The sequence below is a fragment of the Vigna radiata genome, chromosome 4, assembly GCF_000741045.1.
Source record: "Vigna radiata var. radiata cultivar VC1973A chromosome 4, Vradiata_ver6, whole genome shotgun sequence".
Lineage (NCBI taxonomy): Eukaryota > Viridiplantae > Streptophyta > Magnoliopsida > Fabales > Fabaceae > Vigna > Vigna radiata.
Window position 1 is genome coordinate 11,171,598 of NC_028354.1, and position 11,498 is coordinate 11,183,095.

The window sequence follows — 11,498 nt, forward strand, 5'->3', positions numbered from 1 at the left end:
GCATATAAAACTTTGCATGGTACCTTATTTTTTCACAAATAACTACTAAGTAGTACTATTTTAACAAAACAGAAACCACTCAAGTAGCTCAGACCTCAATAGTTCTAGTCAGCTTTTTATTTATTCTAAAATGTACCTTGAATTGCTGCCCCAAATGAAATGATTGCATCCGGACAAAAGGTAATTGCCAATATACTGACAAGAAAGGAGCATTTCTCTCATAGTAATCCAAGATTAAGATTAAGACAAACTAATTCATGCCAATGAAAATAAGTGTCTTCTCCCAGAAATTAGAAATTAGTTCAAACATTGAGCACCTGAAATATGAAAAAAATGGTAAGGATTTCACTCTTTTGCTAAAGTTCTTCCATTGTCGTCATGTTGAACTTGGAGAAGTGAACAAAATTTTTCATCCGAATATATACACAACACATTATAATGACAATCATGTAGAGTTTAGTTCTCATCATCACTAGTTAAAGTAAAAATAATAGATACAAATTGAGATGAGAAGCTAAACAATACATCAACAACATATTTACACATATTTGCCTGAACCTTTTTGTCGGAAAACCCCCTATAACTCCACAACGCAAGGGACTTAGCTCCCACAAGCATAGAATAAAGATACTTGAACTAGTAAGAATAATTCAGAACTCATTCCTTGGTATGTGTTCATGAGATTTAGCTCCCACCTGCATCCACTGAAAAACCTCATACTCACATTTGTTTTTCATCAAGATGAAACTGACAAGGTAAACCATAATGAGAATGACAAAGAAAAATGTTGATGCTAAACACACTTCATAGACCAATAATAGACAAAGGGTGCTTGTACTTAAACTATGTAAAATCAAGTTAAATTCATAGAGCTAATTGTAAGAACTTCTGCATAAATTAAAATTAGCATATGCAAGTTAAAAATAAAAATTTGGAGAAGATATACAAGAGAACTTGTACAAATTCGATTGGGCATATGTTAATAGCTTATGTAAAAGTCAATTTCATCCCGAAAGTTTTCTTAGAGACATTAGTCCAAACAGACCCCATAAACATATTGGGAAAGCATATTTAATTTACACAAATGTTATTATATGAAGACAGAAAAAATATATCCAAATTTATTAAAAATTGCAATAATGAGAACTACAACAATTAGTATCTTCTTACCTTGGATTTCACTGGAGTGAGAAGCCATATCAGGTATACTAGAGACTCTTTGAGACATGGGTGTAAGAGGTGGTGATGGAGCTTTATCAACCTTTGAAACTTGGGGACTATCCAAATACTTAGCATTAGAAACATTTAATGTCATAGCCCTCTGACCACTGGAAGGTATAGAAAAACTCCGAGAGACTATTGGTGGTGTTGGGAGTGGAGATGCTACACTGGATATAACTGAAGAAAATTTATTAGCCACAGTAACCTCTGGATTTTTAAATACTAATGGGGCAGAGTGACCCACTCGAGAAGATTTCACTGGCTTACTACCAGGAGGTCTAGGAAGTTCATGAAGCTCACTTATCCTGGGTGAAGAAACAAGGGGAGGTGAAGCATTGGGAGATGCTTTTGGAGATGAAGGCTGTGGTACAGGTAAACGTGGAAAACCCCCCGAAATAGGTTTTACTGACAATGGTTTATTAGTCAATGGACCAGAAAAGGCTTGTATCTTTATTTTCTTAGTATCAGAAGCATTGAAAACATCAACTTGTGGAAGTGAGAGTCCATCTGCTGAAGGGCGTGGTAACTGGATGGATGTAGTATCACTATTACTTTCTTTGAGAACAGAGTGAGCTCTATGGATAGTCGGTTCAGACAATTTACTATCAATATCTTTCTCATTCTTTTTTTCATTCAGAGGAGAAGAATGCCACAAATTATGCAAAGATCCACTTGCACTTGTGCGGGGGGCTAAGCTACTTTTGGTTTCTTTGATGTTAACTGGTGTAGGAAGGACATATGCATTAGACTTTGCTGCAGATGATGCTATAAGTTGTCTTACTTTTTCAGCAGGGTCAAATTTCTTTTCTGCAAGTATTGGAGCTGAATAACTGCTGACTCTACTTGAAAGTTTAAAATCCCCTTGGTTCTTGTCTAGACTTGTCTGCCAGAATGTAAGTTAATAGAAGTATTAGAGGATAATCTAAGTAAAATTAAAGAATCAACCTGAACTGATGATCACCGAGGCAGAAGTTAGAACATCATAATTACATTCTAAATCTGTCTTTAAATCATTAAGAAAATAGTACATAACTTGATTTGTGATCTTTATTAGGTGATGCACTAAGCTTCTAATTGGCCTAGATTTTTCTTTAGAGTTAACTTAAGATTTAAATCAAAAAGTTTCAATAAATATATCAAGGTAGTTGTGAAAAGTACTTCTGCAGTTTCTGGGGTTGAAGCTCGAACATAAGGGCGACCTGGTTCTTCCACCTAGCAATACATGGCCAATGATTATGATAAGATGAATTTATAATTCAGATTCTGAAAAAAATAAGGATATTATGTTTTAAATTTGTTGCAAGGTATAGACACAAACAAGTATAAAATGACAAGTTTGACAAGCTCTGGCAATGTTTTAAATTAAAAAAAAAAAGTAAATAAGCAATTATAATTAAGTTCAGTATGAACTAAGGCTTTTTAAAAACCATTCAAGTTGAGTAATACAAATTCTCACCTCTGCTGAGTTTGGTGATGTGGAAACAATATATGGCCCTTGCTTATTATATCTGTAGTCAAAACTCAGCTCACCGCCTTCAATGATATCAAAATCATTACTGTCATCATTATTACCATCTTCACCAATGTCATCCTCAAGGCCACTAAATTGGTAACCAATATGTTGTCGTTCAGCAACCATCCTGACTTGTGGCTCAACCGCCTCTAGTGATTTAAGTCCTTTCCGAAAGAAATTTAACTATATTGAAATCCGAACATGAGGAAACATGCATCAAGACTATGCAGAAGAAAGGATAAAAGATTTGAATGAGGAGAAATGTCATAGTTGAAGAAAACCTGAGCAGCATGGTGACGTGCTGCTTGGGTTAGGAGACTGCGTGACTGGCCTTGCTTGAGTGATTTTAATCGAAAGGCACAAAGTGTTGCTTCTTCTTCATAGTCATCATGAGCTGCCTGCAACTGCTGTAAGGTGATACTTTCACCTTTGCCACTTTTTGACTTTCCTTTCTCTTTTTGTTGTGCAATCATGTATTCATAAACCTCTCTGCAGGCAACACAACAGATTCAGGAAACATCACATGATGCTGAGGAAAACAATAGAAGCTGTGTAAAGACAAACCTTTTCTCATCACATTGTCGCTTCATGTCCTGCATGAGGAATAGATAGGCATTGAGATGTAACAAGACAATTTACAGTGCTACATTCAATATAATTCATACACCAGCAAAGTCACTATAGTTCCAAATTCATTGACTGTGGTTCTATCTAGACAAGGCAATCTATATAGTGTTAAAAAGAATAAAAAATGGACAGTTTTTAAATTTCAGAGATTGTAAAGAAAACACAATTATGTAAAAGTCAGACTTAAAATAAGAGAGGGCAAAAACTGAAAAATACTACTTTTTCCTTCCCCTTTAAGTTTTGCAATACTTCTATATTCCTGCACCTTACTCTGTTCAAGTTCAATCGTCATTATTAACAAGCCTAAAATCTCTTGCATACAAGTACAATATCTAACAAATCATCCACCAACGACTAGTCAACTACAAATGCAAAAAATTCATAACTTAGAGTATATTAATCGCAATAAGTAAGAAGCATAAGCTTATTTTGTTTGTATACATTTTTTATACATATATAATTGATTTACTTCTACATCTATGAATATCCCACTAGTTGCCTATGTCCCTATATGCTAGAATATATAATGGACTTCAGACTTTTTGTTATTCTCCGCAGTCAGCTGTTGATAACACTATCATAAACCAGTTAAGATATAAAACCCTGCCCATTTCACTAAGCTTCAATAATCACATTCTCTATCTGAGACACAGAGGGTTTCCAATGTTTTCAAATTATTTTACTGGATATATTTATTAATATCCATGATTTATGAAATCTTACTTGCTTAATAAGTTGATTTACCATATTAATGAACTTTCAAATGTAACAAGTTTTACTGGAAGCACGGAATAATGAAAGTAACATTGGGAGAATCACACCACAAACACTAGCCATTGTAATTGGAAAATTGGAGAGCCTACACCCTCATAAACAACAAATAACAAATACTAAAATTCCATACTTACAATTCAGGACAATTTCTCGTCCTTTACAATCAGATCCTAACATCTTACTAGTAGGTATGAATGAACTTTTTAATTGAACCTAAAGCTTTGTGCAAATCCCTTCATATATAGCAGCTTTAAAACACATTATTAGATTTAGAGAAACATGTTTTTACAGTTTTTTCACAACGAATTTGATGTATGCAGAACCTAACAACTTTTTAAAACATCAGTGAATCCATAAAATCCATGTGAGCATATTTTAAATGTCATATGTGATTCACGGGTGGGTGTGAGAACAAGAAACGGTCAGATTTACCCAACGACCAACCAATGGATGTGTGAATAATGACACTGTCTTTGCGTTATAAGGCAACAATCAGTCCTCCACAAGGAGATAGGGAAAAATGTGTTATTGCAACAATTTCAAAAGTTAAGCACTATAAGGAGGGTACACTTATAAATATCATAAGATTTCTTCCAGAATAGATAATTCATTAAACAGGAAAAAAGAGATCACAACAAGAAATCATGATGTGGTTTCAACATCATATATAACGAATCTGTGTGATAAGGCAACTAACTATGCAGAGTCTCTTTAGGTAGCCACAGAACGAAACATTACCCTCTTTTTGAGAGGAAAGAAAAAGTTGAAATATAAATTGAAGAGAAAATGAAAGGAAAGAAAAAATTGAATTCTTTTTACTAAAAGTTCATTTTTTTTCCCATTTATTCTCTTCAACAGAACAAACAACTTATGTTATCTGTTTTTTCTCTCTCCTTACCTAAACAGGAAAAAAGATATCACAACAAGACATCATGAGGTTTCAACTAACTATGCAGAGTCTCTTTAGGTAGCCACAGAATGAAACATTACCCTCTTTTTGAGAGGAAAGAAAAAGTTGAAATGTGAATTGAAGAGAAAATGAAAGGAAAGAAAAAATTGAATTCTTTTTACTAAAAGTTCATTTTTTTCCCATTTATTCTCTTCAACAGAACAAACAACTTATATTATCTGTTTTTTCTCTCCCCTCACCTAAACAGGAAAAAAGATATCACAACAAGACATCATGAGGTTTCAACATCATATATAACGAATCTGTTTGATAAGGCAACTAACTATGCAGAGTCTCTTTAGTAGTCACAGATATGAAACATTACCCTCTGTTTGAGAGGAAAGAAAAAGTTGAAATATGAATTGAAGAGAAAATGGAAGGAAAGAAAAAATTGAAATCTTTTTACTAAAAGTTCATTTTTTCCCCTTTATTTTCTCTTCAACAGAACAATCAGTTTATATTATCTGTTTTTTCTCTCCTCTCACCTAGATGCAGCATTAGTATAGGGCAGCAATTTAGGCACCAAGAATTTATGGGTTTATGTGATAGTTGTTGAATGGTGTTATATATGTAGATGGCATGGCAGTTTCTGTATTAGAGGGTAGTTTGTACTGAGTACGTTTATGAGAGAAAGAATCTGAAAGGAGATCAGTGTATTGTTCTTGTTGGACTAAAATTCTGGTTTGATCCAGAATTTCTATCAACAATTATAAATTCTGTAGGTTCAAAATGTCAATTTAACCAAATTGAAGATCATAAACATTTGATAACCAACCAAATATAGTCATAAGGTGATGAGATTTTAAAATCACCCCTGCAAAGCATTATAATTTCCAAGCATTATTCCCAAAACACCATTGTCTTTTAATTGCATTCCATTCCGTGCTGATAGGAAACTGCCTTTTCCAGTAACCATTAAAATAAAAGTGTAATCAACTAAATGAGGGAAACATGGAAAACAGCGAATGTAGAAGTGAGCACTGCAGAGCCCGGTCAGGCCATTGGGTGCTTTATAATAAATGATAAAGGAATCAGACAAAAATAAATAAATACATAAACATACCTCAACGGTTCTTAGTTCATTAAGAAGAGACTCCGATGGATTGGTTATTGTCAGTACAATGTGAGAACGCTGAGAAAAAGAAAGGATAGAATCATAGTAAACATTTTGTAATGAACAATGCTCAAGGAGAAGCAAGGAAATAAAAAAGATTACACCCAAATAAAAGCTCACATAGCTATCAACAAGCTTCTGAAGTTCCAGCTGCACACTTCCAAGCATCCCCAAAACTTTACCTACATAAAGTTCATAACAACTATAGCAATGAGACTATATACATGGTTTAAATCAACTAGCAAATAGGCTAAGTAACTTGGATAGGGCAGTCATCAAATGTTTACCCACTCACCACTTTCTTCATCATCATTTAAGGCAGTTTTCTCCAAAAGACAAGTACCCATTTCCTGCAGCGACTCAGCAAATTCTGGAACACATAACACAATAAAGGATATGCAACAAACTTCACTATTTTCAAGGCATTAAAACTCATCTAAAGAACAAACTAGACAACTCTTTTTCAAATGATCAGTAAATATAATAAAGTGAATAGCCTTGAAAAGATAATACGTCCAATAGTGGAGACCATGACATTTTCAAATACCTCAATGCTGCTACCTCACAATACTTGAAATGTTGTCACAACAACAATGTCAATAAGAATAAGAAGGCATGATGAGGCAGGTGTGCAAATTCAGCGTTATAAGTTATTTCCCTATTTTAGAATTGGACAGCAATGCTAAACTTCATGGATTAATAAATTTTGCTAAGAGAAAGACATAAGTAGAAGACATAAGAAATGTAGTCTGATCATTAGAATGTAAATTACAGACAGATGATACATTATACACCTATGCTAAGTGACTCGCTACTGGGTCAGCAAAAAAAGAAATCCTTACTCAAAAGCTAATTCTATCACAGAGAAACTAAACAAGAATACAAATGAAAATGAAAAAAAATGCGTATTCTCTAATACGGATAGCGCAGAAGACCAGCCAAGGATGGACTGCCGCAACTCGAAATGCAAACATGTATCTAAAATAGTTGGAGACTTTATATATTACAAGTGAATGAAACGTGTGTGTGTGTGCACTTTTAATTTGTGACCTAAATTTGGAAAGATAACAAAATGCACAACCAATGCAAAAGCTTGGAATACATTAGAAGTGCGAAGCCTAATGTTTACCGTAAGCACTGTTTTGTGTAGCAGCAGCTGCAGAAAGCAGGCTATCATAGCAATCTCTCATATCTTGCATGTCCTGAAAAAAGAGAAAAAACCCTTACGAAACTACAAGGAGCAAGCCAGAGGCACGAGATCGTTCAACATTTTTCACAAAATCACCATTATCACACACTTTTTCCACACCAAAGGCTTGTAACTACTACTAGTACTAGGAGAAAACGAATTAAAGGCAGCACTAAAAGAACCAATTTCCCATCGGAAAAAACACACTGTGACGTGCCATCTCGAGAACAAAACCCCCCGCGTTCCGTCATTGACAAGAACCGATCATCGTGGCGACAAAACACGACAATTGCAAAAGGCAGATAAGAAGGCGCAACGAAGAAATTATTTATTTATTCGATAATGATAATATTAAGGTTGAAAAATGAAAGTAGAGTGGGAGAAGAACCTTGGCAGCAAGAGCGAGTTCGTCGAACTTGACGGTGGGGTGAAAGTCCCTTTTGTCCTTGGAAACGGTCTTGTGAAGTGCAATTTTCTTCAACTTGCTGAGCGAGGACTTCATTTTGCACCCTAAGAGGGAAGATGGGGAAAAGAGGGTTTGTGTTGTGATTGTGCTTTGGTGAGAATTGGGGAAGAATCTTAACGGTGAAAGAGAGAAAAAAAGTGTGGGAATGGATTAAGGAGAGTGAAAGACATTGAAGTAGAAGAGGGAAGGTGGGTCAAAAGAAGGGAAGAAGGAAAGAAGGAAAGGGAAGAGGCAGATCAGACAGCTAGAGAGAGATGCGAAATAAGGAAACGAGAGACGCATCAGTCCAACGTCACGCCCCTAAGCCTAAGCCCAGAACCCCGCACGTTTCCACACCTCACTACACGTGTGTATGCTGCTCACAATTTTATTTCTCCGCTTTTAAGGAATGTTCAATTTTCTATCTAATTTTTATTTTTCCAATTTCCTCACCTTTTTTTAAAAATAATTGACTGATGTTCTTAGCTTTAATCAAGCATTTAATTCGTCTCGAAATTAGTTTTTTGTTGTAACTTCTTAATCAACTATAGTCACACTTGGAATCTCTAATAATAGTAAGTTTAGTATTTATATGCTTTTCACAATAAATTTTCGATACACCCTGTAAATTAGGAAAATTTAGTCTGAAGAGTTTTCAGGACACATTAATGTTTCAATATCATAGAAATAATCCGTCATTAAATTAAATATATTACACGTATGTGAAAGAAACATTACACGCTCACATGTCGAAAACCATCAACTATAAAATAAAGTACATCATATTACACATGTAATGAGATACACTTGCCATAGAGATCGTATTCACAAACATCAGTTTATTTTTAATTTTAAAAAACTTAAGATGAAATATTAATTAAGAATATGTTAAAAACATGTGAAAAGAGAAGAAAAAACAAATTAGAAAAAAAAAATGACACTAACACTAGAAAATGGACACTAGTGCAAAAATAGTCAATAATGTCACCCATTTAACATCTAATGTAAGAAAATCAAACGTAAAAAATATCGGTGGTAAAACTGAAAATAAAACGTTATTATAGACGTCGGTTAGGGAGTTCTCCGACGTCAAATTAGTGTTAGACATCGACTACATAGGGTCAAACGTTTTATGGTCTGCATAGAGAACTCAAAAGGCATTATGTCATTGGAATTAGATGTCGCTTACTGGGACCCCGACTTCTAATTCGAATATGATGTCGGTCCCTACAACCACAAACATCACAAAGGTCCGAAAATGCCTAAAATTAAGCACCAAAATTATTTTTTTAATGACTTAGACGTTGGGTATGGGGGAGGTCTTAAAGCAATATGATGTCGGCTATTAGGGGGGCCGATGTCATATGTCCTGTATTTTCACCCACCCGCGAGCGCGAGCAACAATTATGTGAGCACTGTTCATCTTCTTCCTTCGTGTTTCTCTCCTTCGCCATTGAAGTTCAAGTAAGGTTTTTGCCCATTTGCATTGTTTAATCATTTTTACTCCGATTACATTACATTTTGATGAATTATCTTTCATTTGAGCTGATTAAAATGCGTTTTCATGGACTTTTGGTGTAGTTCTTGGGCGCATTCTAGGACAACTGCAGTGGCAATTTTTGGACTGTTATTGTGAGCGTTTTTCTCCTTAGGGGCAACCTATAAAACACTTTCCCACTCCTCCATTTCCCTCTACTCCATTTTCAAGCCCTTGAAGAAGGTTAGTTTTTTGGTCGGTTATTGGTTATTAGTTTTTTTATATGTGATTGGGTTTTAGTTTTTGGTTATTAGTTATTGGATATATGAATTTTAGTTTTGAAATGTTATTGGATATTGGAGATATGATTATTTGAGATATGATATTTAGTCTGTTATGCATGATTGATTAAGTTTCTTGTATTATTATGATTGTCATGTTATGTAAACTTTTTAGATTGAATTTTTGCAATATATTGTTGATTAAATTTTGAATATATTTGTAATATGAAATCATTGAGTGAAACTCAGTTCCCGTTTGAGATTTAACACAAACGATTAATCTTTTAATCATTTGTATTAAATTTCAAATTGTTTGATCAAACAGTTTGTGAAAATTATTTTTCATAATTTTCTATAACATGTATGATTGGAGTTTATGGATAAGTTTGATAAAATTTTGGTTCTGATTATTTGTGTTGTTCTTCGTATGCATATTTGGTTGTGGTCATCCCTAACCACTCTCATTTCAAGTATTTTGGAGACCAATGTGAAATGTTGCTGAAATCTTATCAAATTTATCATGTTAGACTTCTTTGCATGTGTTTTAGCAAATTATGAAAAATAATTTTTCTGAATGGATAAGGCCTAACTTTGTGAAAGTTAAAAAATTGAGAGTGATGAAGATTGTTACAAACATAATATGGATCGAAGCTGGATGAATGAACGTCGCATCAGTCAAGAATATGAAAAGGAAGTTCTAGAGTTCTTGTAATATGTTGAACAAAACGAAAACTCTGTGAACGGAACATATTTTTGTCCTTATGTTCATTGTCTTAATCAAATACTCCAAGACTTAGGCAATATGCGTGATCATCTATTCATGTTCGGTATAGTGAGAACTTATACCATTTAGACTTTGCATGGAGAAGTACTAGACCAGCCTACAACATCACGAGGAACAAATTATGTGGAAGAATGGTTGAGTGGTCATTTAGAGGACATGATATGTGATGTTGGTGAAGAAAATTTTGGAAGAGCTAATTTGTATGATTCTCTTACGAATGATTCAGAGCAAGGGTTGTATCAAGGATGCTCTAACTTTACACGTCTGTTTGTAACTTTGAAGTTGTTTAGTTTAAAAGCAAGTAATTAATTGACCGACAAAAGTTTCACAGATTGTTGGAGTTGTTGAAGGAGATGCTTCCAGGAAATAACACTTTACCCATTCATAATTACGTGGAAAAAAAATTATGTGCAATTGGTTGGAATACCAAAAGGTACATGTTTGTCCAAATGGTTGTGTTTTGTACATAAAGGAGTATGCTTCACTAAAGTTTTGTCTAACATGTGGTCTATCATAATTTAAAAAGATGATTGGACCACCATTCCTAAGCATGCGGGTACTACATCATGTCATGGATCAAGACCATCATTCGAGCATGAATTAGAAATGATTGGATTGAGGTAATAATATGTCTTTCACATCTTACAAATCACATTCAACTTTGAACATTAGAATAAATATAGTCTAGTTTTCCTGTTTTTGCAGTGGTTCAAATATCCATTCCCATTAATAGAGGCCACAATCACGAAGATACGGTAGGAATGGGCAACATATCTTTTGGGGAGATAGATTTAGGCATACAATATGATGACTTGTGCCCAAGCCCATCATTGAGGCACAAACCCATTTTCTTGAAAAATAAAAAAGAGCAACTTTAGTAGCATCAACAAGCCATCACGGACCATACCAAGACAAGGTGCAAAGGTAGGAAGTCTTTTCATGACAAAGTTGGTTGGCACTCAAGCACCAGCACCAAGGGCGCCCAAGCGCACACAGGTCAGCAACCTCCAAGGAGATCAAACCATGTTGCACTGCAGATGCCAGGAAATCCACGTCGCACGCTCAAGCACAAGCTATGGAGTGCTCGAATGCGATTTTCCTCTAGTCAACTATTTCCACACGTG

At 34.6% G+C, this 11,498-nt stretch overlaps 1 protein-coding gene across 2 annotated transcripts; it reads right to left on the reverse strand.

The window, feature by feature from the left end:
- Positions 1-325: 325 nt before the first annotated feature.
- On the reverse strand, positions 326-8,185 carry LOC106759298 (uncharacterized protein At2g33490). Of its 2 annotated transcripts, none has more exons than XM_014642404.2 (11): positions 7,776-8,185; positions 7,328-7,400; positions 6,494-6,568; positions 6,319-6,380; positions 6,148-6,216; positions 3,299-3,327; positions 3,016-3,223; positions 2,678-2,917; positions 2,380-2,433; positions 1,171-2,104; positions 326-695 (listed from the first exon to the last, which is right to left on the reverse strand). In XM_014642404.2, the coding sequence occupies exons 1-11, from the start codon at positions 7,887-7,889 to the stop codon at positions 685-687; spliced, it is 1,869 nt and encodes a 622-aa protein (XP_014497890.1). In that variant the 5' UTR covers positions 7,890-8,185; the 3' UTR covers positions 326-684. The 2 variants fall into 2 exon arrangements, with proteins under 2 accessions (XP_014497890.1, XP_014497889.1); XM_014642403.2 differs by having other exon boundaries at positions 326-704; positions 7,776-8,184.
- Positions 8,186-11,498: the final 3,313 nt, after the last annotated feature.

Bases quoted from the DNA above. Each gene is read 5' to 3' on its own strand.
- LOC106759298 (XM_014642403.2), bottom strand. From the start codon at position 7,889: ATGAAGTCCTCGCTCAGCAAGTTGAAGAAAATTGCACTTCACAAGACC. The intron at 2,918-3,015 runs GTTTTCTTCAAC...ATTTCAATATAG, and splicing joins CACGTCACCATGCTGCTCAG to TTAAATTTCTTTCGGAAAGG. The intron at 2,434-2,677 runs GTGAGAATTTGT...ATGTATTGCTAG, and splicing joins CATCACCAAACTCAGCAGAG to GTGGAAGAACCAGGTCGCCC.